The sequence below is a fragment of the Purpureocillium lilacinum genome (genome assembly GCF_023168085.1).
Source record: "Purpureocillium lilacinum CBS 284.36 DNA, scaffold_4, whole genome shotgun sequence".
In the NCBI taxonomy this organism is placed as follows: Eukaryota; Fungi; Ascomycota; class Sordariomycetes; order Hypocreales; family Ophiocordycipitaceae; genus Purpureocillium; species Purpureocillium lilacinum.
The window spans coordinates 4645532-4662741 of record NW_027072114.1 but is presented as its reverse complement, the minus strand read 5'-3'; the positions used below and the strand labels follow the sequence as shown (position 1 = coordinate 4662741).

Sequence of the window (17210 nt, the reverse complement as noted above, 5' to 3'; positions counted from 1 at the left end):
GATATCAACAGGCCCGCTGTTCTTGAGTCTCACCTTAAACGGCTTTTACTCAAACTGCCCGCGCCAATGACACATATCATTGCTCCAGTAGAATTCAAACCGTATATATTCGACCTGAAACCAGCAGCTGGCACGGAACAGACGCGCAAGTTGCACTATGGCTAGAACACCGACCGTGGGCTTAGTTTGGGCTGGGTAAACTAGGCACAGTCGTGGCCATTACCTCGTCAACAGGGTTGTCTTATTAGCCGGCGGAGCCTTTTGCGTAAGGTACTGCCAACCGCATATACCCCAAAGCCAGTGAAGTTGGCTTAGAGTAATGCCCCAGTCATATAACTGAGGAGGCGGCTGCGGGAGCGTCAGGATCTGATCGCCCTTGAGGCGGAAGTGCGGTTGACTGCTGCCGACATTGATCAGCCAATTCTCTCTCGACCTTCGGCAGGAACGTGGCTAAGGACTCGTTCAGTCGCTGCTTGCCCGTACGCAACCTCTCCATCACTCCGGCCTCCATCGGGGGAACCACGATCGCCCAAAAGGTCAGCATAGAAAGGTGCGCCTTTGTAGTAGATAATAACACCATCGTGGTACCGCTTCCTGCTCTTCGATGCTGCACAGGCGATTCCTTCCCATTGAACTTGATCCACTTCGTCGTCTCCTAGTAGCCGCAACGATGAGTACCTGCCGTCAGCGGCAGGTTGGGTCTGCGCATCGAGAGGCTCTTGCTGAGCGAAGAGCGGCGTGTAATGGTAGCTGTCCGTTCTCAAGCTTCCACGGTTTGTACCGACTGCGGCAGAGACCCCACTCTTTTGCCTCTTGCGCTGGTCAGCGCTGCCTGAGTTGCTTGCGTCCTCAGTCACAGAGTTCCTCTCCGAATACTCCTCAGAGTCAACGTGGGAGAGCTTGATGCCTTTGCTACCCCCGCTCCAACGGATTTTGCGGCCGTCTTGGGATACCTGAAGCTTGGTACTAAATTCCATCACAGCATAGCGCACAAAGTTCGGCGTCACGCTGAGCAAGTGCAGCTGCGCCATGTTGTAGAGCACGTTAAGATAGACCCAGCCACCCGCATTCGGGTGCGCATTCTGCGACAAAGCTTCGCCTGCCGACATGCCCGGGGCTTCAAATCCCAGGTGGCGGATATACTCCATGTTTTCTGACGGGACCTGAACACGGTCGGGATCGAGATCCGTGGGTTGGGTAGGCCGCTGCTCTGGGTGTCTCGAGCCGTTGGTCTCGTCATGGCCACCATCTGAGTTAGGTGTGAACCCATTATGCCACGACTGGCCCTCTCGTTCAACGTCCTGTCGCTCTAGAGGCATTATTCGTGCCTCCCGCTGTGGCTCGGTTGCTGTTAGTGTAAATGTTTGAGTCTGCTGGACCTTTTGCGATGTCCCATTTGCTAGCGCAGTGGCCAATGCGCCATTGCCAGTACTTGAAGCGGCCCCGGCATGCTCTGCATGGCTGCTAGTAGTCTTCCCAGTTCCTGTGAAGAGCTGCTCAAGACGTCGGACGACTAGCTTCTTTCTCTCCTTATCTGTCGCGCTGACCTGTCGCGGTAACAGACCTTCTGGAGTGTCACTCCGGTAGTCTGTAAGGATCTGCTCCGAGACCTTGATCCTTGAACCAATGGGCGTCCTCCCAGGTGTGTTTCCAGATGAGACGGCGCCTGTTGACATAGATGCATATCCAGAGTCGGTGATTGGAGCATTACCGCCTGAAGCCGACAACTGGAGGTGGGAATTTGAGCAGGAGCCCGAGCAGGTCTGACTCCCCTTCGTGTGCTTGGAGGAATTCTTCTGCGACGGGGAGGACTGAAAAGGGCCGCCCAGACCAGCAGCAAATTCTCGCAGTATGTCCTCCAGCTCTCCCTTCTTTCGCTTCGGAACGTCGTGTATCTTGATTTCGAAGACTTCCTCGGTTCGTAGTGTCTTGGGCCCCTTTTCCTTATATCTCCTTAATTCGGCTTTCAGCTTATGGATTTGTACCGTCAGGTCATCGATGACATTCCGGTAGTCATCGACACCGTTGTTGTGTGCGCCTGGCATCTTGGACGGGGACGCGTGGTGCCGCAGACGTCCATGGGGGAGCTTTTTCATCGTCAACGAATCCCATGCTTCTGGGAAGCCGAGTGTCGACTATACAAGAGTGCGCTGTGGGGTTTCGGTAGAGAAAGGTGCGGGAAGCTCTGGGCGTCGTGGGCCATTGACCGTAATCCCTCGAAGTTTGCACTCGTTGCGTATATACTGTTATCAGCTCAATTGGGCGTGTTGCTCGTTCTGAAGCTATGTTGCTCAAATGCCCGTGGATTACGTTCTGGCCGTTGCATTATGCCGCAACCATCGTCCACTCACCCCACGACCTCAATATCAAATCCCAGCTCTCGGGCAATCTTAATACAGGCGGCATCCGGACGTGGCACAGAATCCTCTGCCTTGTTTGAGTTACTCGAACCATCCAAGTCGGTCTCCACACTGCTCTTCGCCAGTCTCCCAACTGTGCCCGGCCAATAGTCGGACTTCTGCGCCACCGTAAAGCTATGCCCTTGCCCTAGTAGCACCCTAGCCAACTTTGCCATGACGTCATCCGACTTCTCGAGCCTCACACGCCGATATCCGAGAAACACGATCGTTTCCCCCTCGTAGTATATTGGACCGTGCTTATCTGCCTGAACGTGGTCCTGTCCGATGGTCTTTGGCTGTCGCGCTGAGGCATTTATGCTCAACTGTGCCATGGTGGCAGGTGACCTGTAGGTGTCTTCAGCTGAATTTGGAGACGGCAAGATGGTGAAATTGTGCTCGACACTTTTGTCAACGGTGTGTCTCGGGACCACCCCCGCATGGCACCCCTCTCACCCAAGGTCGCGCGGTTGGCCGGCCTGGCGGAGCTACTCGCAGAGTCCCTCCCAATCTCGGCCGCAAAGGGCCATCATTGGTTATAACCCCGCCGGAGCAGCCCCCGGGGGCGCCATGTCGTGCAGTTCTCATCCTGATTGGCTGGTCGGCATGCTGCTCACTAAGATCGCGATGCCCGGGGCGAGTTCATCACGGATAGTGCCCAACTTCGTAAGATTGTATGGTCCCAAGACGCCGCTGCGCATACCACCACCTCACCAATTCCCATGACGGTTGGCCTTGCAACGAGGAATGAACTGAAAGCTGACCAAAGCTGTCACCACTTATTGCTCTGCGTGGCGGCCTGGCCTCGATCTTCTCTCCCGTCGCTTGCCAGAACTCAGATGCCAATCCGTGTGCCCGAGGTAAAATAGGTCGCGTGGAGACTCGGCGATGGGAGTGGCAACTTTCGGGATGAACGCTACCCCGCTTTGCTTGACTTTGAAAAAGTCTCACGGTGCGACTCTCGTGCAGGCATCCTTAAGCAACCTCGCCCATCCCAAAACTTCCTCAAACAGTGGTTGATACTTTCCACTGTCTGACCAACGTGCCATTCGAAACAATGGTGGACACGGCGTCTCATCATCAAGATAGTTCACATGCATTCCAGTACCCGGGTTACTACTGGACCCTTCTCTTAGTATGCCTCTTCCCTATCAGTGCATTTGCCGACAGAAACACAGCGATATATGTCAACGGTCTCGTCATCTTGATCCCATGGCTGACGAAAATTCGTTCACAGAACCCATACAGTGCGCCCGAACGAAGTAAGTGCGGCGTAATGGACGGGTGGTCAGACCTCTACCCCGGTCGCCTACTCATTTCAGTCGACACGTGAACTACTTCCACGAGCTTCGGGATGTCAAGTTCCCTCACGCCTCAACGACAGACTCAACACCGCTTCGCTGTCCCTTCTCAGCTTGAAAAGACGCAAGAGAAACGATGGAGAAAACTAATAGGTAAGGGACAGGCACGCCAAGCCCTCGGGGTGTCAACCCACAAGCTGTAACGGTCTCAACTAAGTGTGTCGACAACTAGCTGAGCGACTGCAACGAGTATCCTAAAGCTAAGGAAAAAGGAAAGAAAGAAAGAAGAGAAGAGAAAGTTGCAGAAAGGAACACGAGCTTTTGAGCGGAGCTCCGGAGCTGGTGTGGATCCCGGTCGAGAGCGGAGCCGAGACCCACACGGGCCCAGCCCGTTACAATACCCCCCTCCTCCTCCCGTTTTGAGGGGGTTGCCTCGATCCAACTTTCCCATGAACCGCTTCATACTGAGCCAAGGCTGTCGTGTCTGCGACAAACTTCACCGGTTCCCACGTTGGTTCTACCCAACCAACCCATTTGACAAGCACCTTCCACTGCCGTCCCACCTTCTTCCGTCCACGAACCTCCTCTACCTCCCACAACTCGCCGTCATCCGTGAGGATCGCCGGTGGTCGATAGTCGTCCGATGTCTGCGACGGAAGCGGATCGTCCGCTGCTAATCGTAAGAGAGACACGTGGAAAACGTTGTGGACTCCAGGCGGCGTGTCAAGTCGACATGCGTGCGACCCAACTGTCTCCAGGACTGTATACTTGCCCGAAAGCCAATCCAGCTTCTTGGATGGTCGATTGGACCGAATATTGCGCAGTCGAAGCCATACTTTGTCTCCTGGCTTGAACTGGTCTGAAGGTTGCCGTCGGGTGTTGGTATTCTCCTCTTGTCGTTCCTGTGCCGAAGCCATGGCAGCTTGCGCCCATTCCGTTGCCTCTTGGAGCTGTTGCACGATGCCTTCTGCTCTGGCCACGGGCGACTTGCCGTCCATCCGCAGCTTCTCTTTAACTTGGATGGGCTCGATGTGGTAGCCGTGCGTGAGAAAGAACGGGCTCTGTCCCGTGGAGGTTGCCGTGCGATTGTTGATGGCCATGGCGGCCGCCGGTAACAGCTCGTCCCAATCGTCCTGCGCATACGTCGCGAAGATGCGAATGTATCGTTCGACCTCTTGATTAGCCCTCTCCGTGGCGCCATCTGTCTCGGGATGCCAGGCCGTCGACAGTCTCTGCTTGATGTGCAATAGCTCACATAGTCTCTTCCACATCCTGCTGGTGAACTGCGTTCCTCGGTCGGTGACAACTGCCCCAGGGATACCATGGTGCTGAACCACGTTTCGCACCAAAGCTTTGGCCGTCGTCTCTGCCGTAATATCTTTGAGCGACTCGAAAATAACGCTCTTGGACAAGCGATCTGTGACGACCATCAAGTTGGTGGACCCGTTTGACCTCGTCGGCGGCAGGCCTGTCACAAAGTCGATTGACAACTCCGACCAGATCCGCTCAGGGATGGGCAGCGGCTTCAGAAGTCCGCGCCGCTTTTCCCTCCAGATGTTACTCCGCCCGCACACGTCGCAGTTCCTCACAAATCGGCGGGCATCTGCATCTAAGCCTGGCCAGTAGAACCGTCTACTCAACAGGGACTTGAGCATGTCCCGTCCCGGATGTCCCGCGAGTGCCGAATCGTGCGTTTCCTGCATCAGTCGGGTGCGTAAGGGCTCATAATTAGGCACCCAAATCCGTTCTCGCCAACAAAGTCGCTGGCCGTCGTCGATGGAGCACTCTGACAGCATAACAGGCAGACCCCACTGCGATGGTAGTCGTCTCTCGCCCTGCTGTACCGCCTTCCGGATGAGCCAATACCGGTTGTGCTGCCTCAGGCCATCATTCCATAATCTTTGCAGCTCCTCGTCTATGAAAGGGTTCTCGACTGACTCATCTTGCTCGGCCGGCGCGTCACCAGGCTGGTCAGTGTCTCCCTTGGTGACATAACCGCTTTTGACTCTCGTCACCAGACCACCTCCCTTGATTGGCTCGAGCAATTGTACGCGCCGTCCTCGGAGGCGCTCATCTTCGGCGCTCTGTGGCATGTCCTGTTCCCGTCGCGATAGTGCATCCGGCACCACGGCTTCCTTACCCGGTCGGTGCTTGATCGTCAAGTTGTATCGCGATAGTGTCTCAGCCCACCGTGCTTGCCGCTCACTCAGCGGTTGCTTCTTCGTGAAATATTGTAGGTTGAGATGGTCCGTCATGATGGTGAACGACGCGACGCTCCTTAGCTCGGCGTCCCAATGCTCCAGGCAGCGAATGATCGCCAACAGTTCTTTGTCGTGGATTGGGTAATTGCATTCCGCCGGCGCGTTCTTCTTCGAAAAGAAGGCGACGGGTCGCATGATGCCGTCATCACCCCGTTGCGAGAGTGCGCCTCCGGTGACATAACCAGACGAATCTGTCTCGACAACTGTTTCCCTGTCCGGATCCCATTGCGCAAGGACCGGTGCGCTGATGAAGCGCAATTTTAGCTCCTCAAATGCTGTCTGACACTCCTGGGACCAGGCAAACGTAGCATCCTTCTTCGTAAGCGCCGTCAACGGTGACGCGATATTTGAGAATTTCGGGATGAACTGCCGGTAGTAATTTGCAAAGCCCAGAAAGCTTCTGACTCCCTTCACGGAGCGTGGCGGCTGCCACTGTTGGATTGCTTGCACCTTCTCCGGATCCACGCGGATGCCCTTTCCGGCTTCTACAATGAAGCCCAAATACTTCACGCTCGTCGCTTCAAACTCGCATTTGTCGATGTCGATCTGCAGTCCCGCATCCTTGAGTCGCGCAAGGACTAGTTTGACTTTCTTCCGATGATCAGCGAGTGAGCCGCTCGAGTAGATCAGGATGTCATCAATGTAGGCCGAGCAGAACTCATCGAGAAACTCCCGTAGCGTGTGGTTGATGTAGCGCTGAAAAGTCGCGGGTGCCCCAGTCAGCCCAAATGGCGTGACCAGCCATTCGTAAAGCCCGTATCGCGTGCGGAAAGCTGTCTTCCACTCGTCTCCCTTCTCGATGCGTACTTTGTGGAACGCAGCAATGACGTCCAGCTTCGTCAGCCATTTCGCCTTCGACAGCGACCGCAAGGTCTCCTCAATCAACGGTAGCGGGTAACGATCTTTCTTGGTGATTGCGTTCAACCCGCGGTAGTCCACGCAAAAACGCAACCCTCCGCCCGGCTTGCGCACAAAGAGCACGGGCGCGGATGCCGGCGAACTGCTCGCGCGAATGAATCCCTTGTCGAGTAACTCGGTGAGCGTCCTGCGTAGGACAATCAGCTCTTCTCGTGACATGCCGTATAACGGTCCCCATGGCGGCTCTTTCTCTTTGCCGTTTGCATCCCTCTCTAAAATAATCTTATGATCTGAGCCGGGTCGATGCGGTGGCAAGCGGTCTGCCTGACCTCGGTCAAACACCGACAAATAGTCGTGATAGTGCGTCGGCAGCTTCTCTCTGGCGTCGGTCTTCTTCTTCGGCGCCAGTGCCTTCTCAATGTCCGCTAAACTTGCCGAGAAAACGCGCAGCCCGCGCTGGTCCTGTTTCTCCTTCCTCGCTCGTCGGACAAGCCCTGCGAAGGTCGCTGCTGGCTGTCCGGACAGTTCGTATCGCTCGTAGCGGTTGGGGTCTCTTTCTTTGACCCAATGATCCTGTGAGCCGATGTGCAGTAAGCCCTTCGAGGGGTAAAGGGCAACGTCCTCCTTGTTCATCCAGGTTCGCCCAAGCATGACTTCATCAGTCTGGTCGGGGATAATGTAGAAGAAAAATCGCTTCTTGCGGTATCCATCGATGTCGATGTCGGCGTAGGTCACGCCCCGGATAACGCCAGGCAACGACGTGCTTACCTCGTCCAGCGTTCGTGGCGTGATGGGAATACGCGGCAGGCGCGCCTTGCGGACTAGAGCTTCGTTGACCGTCCCGTAGCACAGACAGCCGGAATCGACGTGGGCGGTCGAATAATATTCTCGGTTGATCCCTATGTTGACATAGAAGGGCGGGCTGTCCATTTCGCGCTCCAACTGTTTCCACTCTGCCCGGGCCTGCTGGTGCTCCTGGCGGCGATTTTGGCCAGGAGCTATTCGTTTCCCAAATCGTCGTCCGAGGCAGTCTCATACTGACTGCTTCGCTCGTCCTCTTGCTCCTGGTGGTCTCTCGTCTTAAGTTCGACCCTGGCAACCTTTGTTTTGGGCTGTGGACGCTCCGGCTTCCCCGCTGGCTCTGGCTTCCCAGCCGGGCGCTCCCGCGGTCTCTGAGTGCAGTATGCGGCTATATGGCCGATTTCGTCGCACCGGAAGCACCTCCTCTCGTCTCGCGACCAACGCCTACTGTCCTTACGTTCGTCTTGTCGAGCACCAGTTCGTCCTATCTTGGTAGACTCCCAATCCATTTGTTCCGGGCTCTCCGTCCTCGATGATAATGCCAGCTTGGGTTGGTGGTAATGATTCGTATGTCCCCAATTCGGGTTCGCTTTCCCGGGATTTCCAACCTTCTCCTTCCTGTTCAAGCCGTCGAGCCTAGAAGATACTTTCTGTAAGGTCTGGACCCAGGCTGAGTACACTCTCCGATCTAAATCCGTATAGACTGTTGCGAGACGTAGCTGCTGGTTGAGTGCCCCTTCGAGGTAACTTATCTTGACATCCTCCGGCCAGGCCGCACCGCCCGAATCGGCCAATTCTCTCTCGAACCTCGGCAGGAAAGTAGCGAACGACTCGTTCTCTCGCTGCCTGAGGGTCCGCAGCCTTTCCATCGCCCGCGCTTTTGCATTGGGGTCCCCATAACACTCTTCCAAATATTGGAGGTAATGATCCGGATCCGACATTCCGTCGTTCCCTCCTGCTTCCACATACGCTATGGTCATCCGCTGCGGTGCGCCACCGAGCCTTGCATAGATGTAGGCGAATTGATCGGCCCTGCCACCTATGGCTCCTCCATCCACTCGAAGCTTGTTCTTCATTTCGCTGAGCCAGGCACGAAATTCCAGCCGGTTTCCTTCGAACCGCGGGGGATCCGGCAGAGTCGGTTTCCTCTTGGCTGGCGCGACTTCAGTCAAGTTCGCTCGACTGCCTTCCGACTGTGCTGTATCGACGGATGGTGGCGCGCAGGGCGTCTCCGTTGGCGTGGCGACAGCTGACTGGAGAGCGCGGATTTGTGTTCTAACCTCTTCACGGTCTGCTTCGCGTTCTGCACGCAACGCTTGCAGTTGTTCCGACATTTGGCTCATCATTTGCATGAGCATTTGGGAGGTTCGCTCCTGCGAGCCTCCATCGTGGTTGTTAGCCTCCATCGGGGAAGCTGTTCGTCCGGTCGTTCGTATCGAAATCTTTCGATTCAGGTCGGGTGTTTCGATCAGGCGAGATGTTTTCGATTCGGCTCGACTTCCTATCCCTTCCTGGGATCTTCTGCTACTCGTGGTGCACACGAGGCCTCTGCAGGTAAGCTGTGCTCCGTTGCCCCTAGGCAAGAGCCTTCCGCTACTCGCTATCCGAACGAGGTCCTAGCGGGAATCCGATACCGCACTGCTCGCAAGCAGTCTTCTGCTACTCGTGTGCTGCACGATGTCCTAGCACGCATCCAAAGCTCGGTCGCCCACAGGCGAGAGCCTTCTGCTGCTCGTCGCTTGACGAGGTTTTCGCAGGAACCAGTACTCAATTGCTACTTGCGCAAGAGTCTTCCGCCAATCGTCGTAGATGGCGGGCACGTGGGCTAGCCGCGGCTGCCCTACCTCTGCTGCTCCGTACGGGACGAAGTTACCAGCCTTCTGCTCTACCGGCTTGAACACTCGGCAAGCCGAGCAGGAACCCAACCAAATGACTCCGGTCAAATGGTTCTCGCCTCTCCAGGCACTCTCCTGCGCCGCCGGTCACGCACACTGAAGCGGTGCCGGCGCTGCTATTCCCGCTTGACGCGTACGTCGCGCGGCGAACTCCGCAGCGTATTGCCAATGATCGAGATCAATGGTGCGCTCGTGGAAAGGAGCTTTAGGATAATGTAACGGTCTCAACTAAGTGTGTCGACAACTAGCTGAGCGACTGCAACGAGTATCCTAAAGCTAAGGAAAAAGGAAAGAAAGAAAGAAGAGAAGAGAAAGTTGCAGAAAGGAACACGAGCTTTTGAGCGGAGCTCCGGAGCTGGTGTGGATCCCGGTCGAGAGCGGAGCCGAGACCCACACGGGCCCAGCCCGTTACACAAGCTGCGGAGGGGTTAACGACACCACCATCCGTGCCGCAATATTACCCCAAGGCGGGAACAGTAAGTCATTAACAGCAAGCGCCCCTGTCGTCACTTTGCAACATGTACAGGTCTCACTACCTCCGACGTTTTGAGCTTCAACCTAGCACGTCGTGTGGATTGGGGGTTGGTATAGGCGAATAGCGAACCGTGGATTTAGATGTGAAGTATGCCACTATGATTTCGCAATACATCGCTGACGGCTATGCCGAAATAGGCCAGCAACGTCTCCCAAGTGGAGTCACGCAATGCGAACTGTTCCACTCACTTGCGTTCGACTGAGGATGCATCATGTGAACAATATACCCAGGACAACATAACCGCTTCCCCCCCAAATTCATTGCTCGTCGCTGCCTTAGCGACTCAATCCAACACTAACGCCCGTCCCACTAACCAGCGACGGCCGAAGCGCGGGCCATTTCAAGATGTCGAGCTCCGTAAGCAGACAGCCGAAACACGGAGGACCGGATCCTGCATTAGATGTAGAATGCAGCGGATACGTGTAAGTCTCAGCCTTTCCCGTCATGACCAAGGACTTATTAACATGATAAACTGAAGTGTGAGGGAGACCCACACGATTTTAGTGGACCGTGTTTGACATGCAGGGCACTGAAAGGATTTCAATCGCAGCTCACGCCTTGTATAAGGCATAAAGTCAGTGGCATCAGGTTGATCGAACCTGACTATATTCGTGGTTACAACTGGACGGACAGATGGAATAAAATAGTTACCACCCCAATCCAAGTCTGGGCGGCAGGTGAAACCAAGCCTGTGAGCGTGTCCAACGGATTCGGCGGCGAGTATTTCACGATACGAGTACGGCAGTTTACGACTGAACGTCACGCCTTGGAACCAGCCTCCGACCTTGTGGATGCCAATAGTGCGCCCTTGGCTACGGACCTCGCCCTCGCGGACCTCGAGGCCGCAGAAACAGCATATGCAAATTACATACCCAGGATCATGGATGAAGTTCTGCCGCATTTTTCCGGACCACCCAGTGGACTACTTCATGAGGCATATCGCCAGGCTTGTCGAATGCTCGAAGACCCCGGTGCCCAACAGGGGTTATCCGAAATGCTGAATGCAACCCTGAGAGTTTGGGCTGCCGTCCGTCTCTTGACAACGCCTCTGTACATCATCTGCGAAGATACACTTGAGAAAGAAAACGAACATAGCAGCTCTGACCGCTCACCTCCAAGTGTCGGCATGATCCTGGCACCGCCTGTCCTCAAAGAACAGCTGGAATTGGTCTTGATCCACCACATCCAGGAGACGCTCGGAAAAGAACTGCTGTGCGGACTCCAGGGGTTATTATACAAGAACAGGAAAGACACATGGCTGGTCATGTATCTTGTGACCCTGATCTTGCTTCAGAACACGGCCCGTCTCACGACCCTTGCTCTGAGCTACATCGGAACATCTGAGAAGAAGGTGCGCTATGTTAACCACCTGAGACTACGAAAGGGCTTCTTGGCTAACCACATTGCAGCACTTTGCCGTCGAAAATGTTGAGGAACTTTTTGCGGGTACGTAAGAAGCATCCCAACGTGCCTCACAGTTCTGTGTCCGGGAACTGATTTATCTCGTCGAAGATGCCAATACACTCCTCGCACACTTCCACTACTGTAGCAAGGGTATCTGGCCGCTGTCAGAGGACTGCAGGGACCAGTGGCTCCGAGAAATAATGAAGATAGACGAGGAGAAGATTGAATTTCTTCGTTTCAGCAGAAGTTTTGCGAAGCAACATTGTAAGTCCGAACTCAGTATTGCACCAAACTTCCTTCGTCCGAGTTCAACTTAACCAGCTCCAGTGTCATGTGAGACAGCAAGGAATTGGGCAGAGCTTGGTACCTTGGCTGCGTGTGAGAGTGACTACCTTTTTATTAGACAGCTGTTTGAACGGAGCTGGTGGCCACGATCAGGGAAGTCGTTTCACAGTGCCTAGCGCCGCGATTGTGGCAGTTTGCTGCCAAAGATTGTTGGGCCTTCAAGTCATACTTAAGGCAGCGCGGATCCCAACTTGGAACCTACTACGTGGGATATCTGCAGCCAAAAAATACCCGACCGGGACGGATATGTCTAGCTGATAGCTGCGAGCCTCATCGACAGAACTGTGTAACCGTGCCGATGGTGATCTGTATGCATTGAAACAATGGCTTGTTTGCGAGTGGACATTGGGGTTTCCGAAGCGCTTCATCGATCACGGCAAGATCCGCCACAGGGCACGCCGTTTTCCGAAGCCAGCTACCATTCACCTACCAGGCATGACAGAAAGCAGAGAAGCGTCCTGACCGATCAGTGGCATAGATTGAAATCTGCCACAACTGATACGCATTCAAGATCTTTCTGAAACGTGGACGGCTGAAGCACACCAGCCAAACGTCATCGATGGCCTTCATACCGCTGATCACGCAGCCAATACTGCGAAGGGAAGGCACTTCCCGCGGCCTCCTACCCCGCCGCCATCCTTGTGTTCCTTGTGAACCGCCATAACCACAGAGCATCTACAGACCAGCCCCCATTGTAACGGAGACTAGGTAGGATCCTAAGGTTTGCTGTTGCTTAGGAGAGGTTTGACGAGCAGTAAACGATTCACAAGAGTCCGTTAAGAAGCTTTGAAGACTTCTCATTCAGATGAATGCTTACATTGGTCACTGAAGATCTGGCTATCTACCCTTGGGTAAAGACTGTAGTATATATATCCATCCAGCTCTTCTGTGATCTCCTTGATCATGGAGTGGTTCTCTTGATCCCGGGTGTCACACACTTGGGTAGGCAAACCGTGGGCAAAGGAATGCTTGATTCTCTATCTGATACTGGCACGAACCTGTTGCTCTTATACCTGTGCCATTGAGACCATGGCCATGACTCATTGTAGGCAACAGAGTCGTGCCTACAGGCGGCACTTGTGCAGCCTGAAGCCATTCGCAGCTGTTGGCCTTGACACCAGAGGCTCGTTCTTGCAACATATGGTGACGCACACATTCCACTTCAAACAATTGTCCGTTGTTGGAGCCGTGACAGCCCGCACTTGCTGTAATTACGGACAATATTTCATCCCCAGCCGAGGACAGAAAAGGGAGCATGTGAATGCGGCCGGCTCTTGCAGCGGTGTGGAAGGCTGGGAGCAGTCGGCCATATCTAGTGCGCCCTTGCACCACCAAAACTGCGGAAACAGATAGGCTCCATAATCCCCGGCCGAGGAGAAGCATGAATTGGCCCATGTACAGTTGTCCGGTAGACTTTTCATTCCACACCGGCGTTACCAAGAAGCATGTTGTGGCATTTTAAAAACGCGCGCCCAGTTCTGAGCGGACATGGAGTAAGTGGACAGTTGGCCGGACCCAGACGCGGCGTTCAGGGCGTCGTTGAGCGGTGTCTCTCGCTACTGTGTCTTTCGGTTCCTGACAAGCAGAACACACCATTCAAGTGCGGTCAGATGTGGTCAATCTGGCCCGCGCAGTCAGAAAGCGTCGTCCAACTCTTGCCATGCTGCTCGTGATTTGGATTCGTTTATACAGTAATGTGCCAGGGCCATGCGCCGTGCAACGCCGCGGGTACGCCGTCCCAGTTTTCGACATGCAGATTACTCTGTCACGAGCGTGCGACTGTCCTGTTCACGTGATACTGTAGTTACCCACCGACTGTTGGGTTCTTGCTTGCATCCCATTTCGTCCGCTCCCTGACGTGGTCGATCAGTGAAGTGGAACATGTAAGTGGACGCAGCGGCGGGGACCCGCTTCGTCCGATGCCTGACATGCAGACCACCAAGGGGAGGGACGTGCGCCGTCCAATTGTTCTGCGTCGTGTTGGCAGCTACAGTAATTACATGTCGGTTTCTCGACATTGTTACGTAGCGGCAGGCAGAACTTGCCGAGCAGATTATTGCGAAGTAGGGGTCCACCACTTCGTCCAGTTCCCGCGTCGCGTGTGGCAGGCACAGTACATCTCAGCTTCGCAACGTGGTTGCATGGTGACAGCCAGTCCTGCCGTGCAGATCATTGCGGAATGGCGGCCGTCGCATCGTCCGCCATTCAGATCCGGACGAAGGTCGCCATGCGGGACGTGTCAGACAATTGGCTCCACAGGGATCACAGTTGGCATCATGTAAGTGATAAGAATTATCTAAGGAGCAAGAGCTCCACGAGAAGCTGCACGGCTCCCGTGCAGCTTTGCCTTGAGGAACGTAGTGCCTTGAGGAACGAAGTGCCTTAAGGAACGAAGTTCCGAGAGGACTATTCCGAGAGGACTATTCCGAGAGTTCCGAGTTCCGAGTTCCGAGAGTTCCGAGAGGACTATGCCTTGAGGAACGTAGTTCCGAGAGGTTTTATGCCCCACCCGCGGCCACCCTTTCCCCCCTCGCTTTCCGCCTCTCCTGTTGGCCCGCTCCGCTCGCTTTCGTTGGTGCCCGCCCTTCCGCCCTAGCCCTCCGGCCGATCCCCGCGCCTCCCGGTTCGCCAGCCCCTAAAGTCAACCCCTCCATTGGCCTGAGCCAACCTCCCTCTCATCCGCCCGTCTCACCCAGCCAGCTAGCCGCTTCTCTTACCGTCTTCGCGCTGAGCCCCTCGAGCCTTCCTTGCGCCGCGCTCATCTCCTCGGGCACTCGGTTTCCGATGAGGTCCCTCTCTCTCTCCCTGGACACGAGCATGATTCCGCCCAGCGTCGGGCACCGCGACAGCTGCACGTAAAGGCTGTACGGGTCGCATGGCGACGCCAACGTCCGGCCCCCGACGTTCGCCGTTCTCGTCCCGCGCAACTCCAGGGCCACCCGCTCCAGCGTCCCGCCCTGCACCTTGTAGTCTGTACACGCGAACGCCGCCGCGCAAGGCAGGCCCCTGCGGCTCACGTCGTTCTGCTGCCATGGCCGCTTTCGTTGGCACGGGATTTTTACGCTCATCGGTGTCAGAAGGATCGTTCCCGCCGGCATTCCGACGAAGTGGAGATCCTTCGTCGTCTCGGACTCCAGGATGATGCCGGCGGGCGGCCCGAAGTGGATCATCAAAGAGGCCGACACCCGATGCGCCGGATACGCCTTGTCGACGACCACTTCCGCAGCCGTGTAGCTCGCTCCGTTGACGAGCCCCAGCCCCTGATGCGTGTTCTGGTTTACGACGACGGGCATTCCGGCGACGAACATGAAAATAGCCGGCACAGGTATGGCGCTATCGTCGCCGAGACTGAGCATCGTGATCGCTTCCTCCTCTGTCAGCACGCCGTCTTTCCATTTGTGTTCGGACATGAAGATCCGCATCGGCGACTGCTTCTGGACTTGGAACGCCATGCTGGCCTCCATGTTTAGGTTCCACCGGTTCCGGTTCAGCGGCGTCACAACCGTGATGCCCGTCTCCCACGGTATCCGCCTGCCTTCGCGATAGCATCGCGAATTGAGGAGCTCTAGGTCGGTGTGTGGTCCTGGACGCCCAGCCGGATCCGCTTCAGCAACCGTTGCAGCACAGGATTCCCGGCTGCGCGCATCTGCTCGTCCAGCATCACGACAGATGTGAATCGCCTCCACAGCGCATGGGCCTTGTCGTGCTGGTAGCGCTGCTCGGCGTTGAACGAGCTGCTCGCGTCCCACTGGATGGCCTCGCTCGGCAATATGATGGGGCGCTCCTGAACAGGACGGAACTAGTGAAAGTCCCCGCAGAACAGGACAATGGGAATGCCGCCAAAGTCTCTCTCGCATCCGCGCAGCCGGCAAAGATGTTCGTGGACAGCGTGCAAGGTCCGCGCACCCAGCATGCTCACCTCGTCAATGACAAGCACGTCCTTCTCCTGCCAGTCCATCCGCGTCTGTCCGTGGACGAATCTCTCCGTCGGTCGTGGCAGCCGCACACCGTCGACGTCCCTGTTCGCATTTGCGGCCGCGCCAGCGTCCTTGGAGAAGCCACAGGCCGAGTGGATCGTGATGCCGTTGATACGTGCCGCTGCCGCTCCCGAGGTTGCCGTGTGCATGCATGTCCTTCAAGCCCACTGCTACCCGTTTCACTGCCTACATATGCTCGTCCAACCCTCCAACTTTCACCTCGAGCTTGCAAATGTCTTCTTTGCCTTCTTCGTTCCTCAAGGCTTTGTGCGCAACCCGCGACCGGGTTGCCTTCCCCTGTCTACGTGACCGCCTTTTCCCCCCCTCCGGGAACCCTTCCGTTTGGCTTGCCTCTCTTTTCGCCCTTTTCGGCATCTCTCTTCGCCTTTTTTGGCCTCTGTCTCAAGTCGCTCCGTTCCGGCTTCCTTCTCGTTCATCGGCCTTCTCTTAGCCGTACGTCTGTCCGACTCTGCAAGGAGCTAAAGAGACGCAAGTTTCAGTCTCCTCAAACCCAACCAATGTTTCCTGCCCGTGCACCTCCTTTATGACACATCACGCAAAAAACGTCCACCGCTACTTCTTCCATCATGCCTTCCCGACACTTTGACGTCCATATATCTCCAAACTTCCTACTTGCTTTACCAGCAATTTATGGTCCCCAGCACCAAAGTCCACTATGCCCGGATCACGACTCCACGACCCTGGATTACCATTTGCTACTCTCCGTTTCATGCAATGTCTGCCTCTCAACAGCGACAGGCCCTCCCCTGCCTCGACCAAAAATCCTCTAGTCAGTCAGAAATATGTTCGAGGAGACACGTCCATGATGGCCTTACTCCAGCCTTGTGCTGCTCCGGTCAGGTTCGCCAACCCCGATGAACATGATGTGAATGGCCTCAATGCCGAGACCATCGCCAAAATCCAGTTGCCCAGTCACCAGTGGCTTTTGAATCTCCAAGACGTCAACGTCCGACCGTCCCGACGTCAACGTGTTCGCCAACCTCCAAAGAAATTTCAAGGACCCGTTCGAATCACCGAAGGGCAAGATCATGGAAACAAACCGCTATCTCAGAAGAAATGAACCAAATGTACTGGAAGATCACTCTCTCGCGACTTCCGTCTGTTGTGTCTGGTAACGCTCATGACGTGTACCGCTTGCAGGCTCTCTTATGAACCTTCCAGTCCCCTTTTGGTCATCTCTGCTAGAGTATCCGACTGTCCGACATCCTCCGCATTCTTCACCCCAGCTGTCTCTCCGCAAACCTTGCACATGACAACCTCTCTGCACTGCGCCGAAGGTTCTTTCCTTGGAGTACGCCTCATCTCCGCCATGATGTCCCCTATTTCCTGTCGTAGTTCCATCTCGCACCCGCCGCCCCCCTCACATACGGCGCAAACATAGACCCCAATGAACGGGTCGCCCGCCTTGTTAAGGCA

General features: G+C 55.5%; 2 protein-coding genes across 2 annotated transcripts; both read right to left on the bottom strand.

The window, feature by feature from the left end:
• Nucleotides 1-219: 219 nt before the first annotated feature.
• Nucleotides 220-2045, bottom strand: PLICBS_006547 (uncharacterized protein; the record flags this gene model as incomplete). Its single annotated transcript, XM_065600972.1, has 2 exons — nucleotides 220-400; nucleotides 679-2045. 2 exons carry the CDS (start codon nucleotides 2043-2045, stop codon nucleotides 220-222), a joined length of 1548 nt encoding a protein of 515 aa, XP_065457044.1.
• Nucleotides 2046-14471: 12426 nt separating this feature from the next.
• Nucleotides 14472-15922, bottom strand: PLICBS_006546 (uncharacterized protein; the record flags this gene model as incomplete). The annotated part of the gene is made up of 3 exons (XM_065600971.1): nucleotides 14472-15327; nucleotides 15411-15595; nucleotides 15716-15922. The coding sequence occupies 3 exons, from the start codon at nucleotides 15920-15922 to the stop codon at nucleotides 14472-14474; spliced, it is 1248 nt and encodes a 415-aa protein (XP_065457043.1).
• Between the last annotated feature and the right edge of the window lie 1288 nt (nucleotides 15923-17210).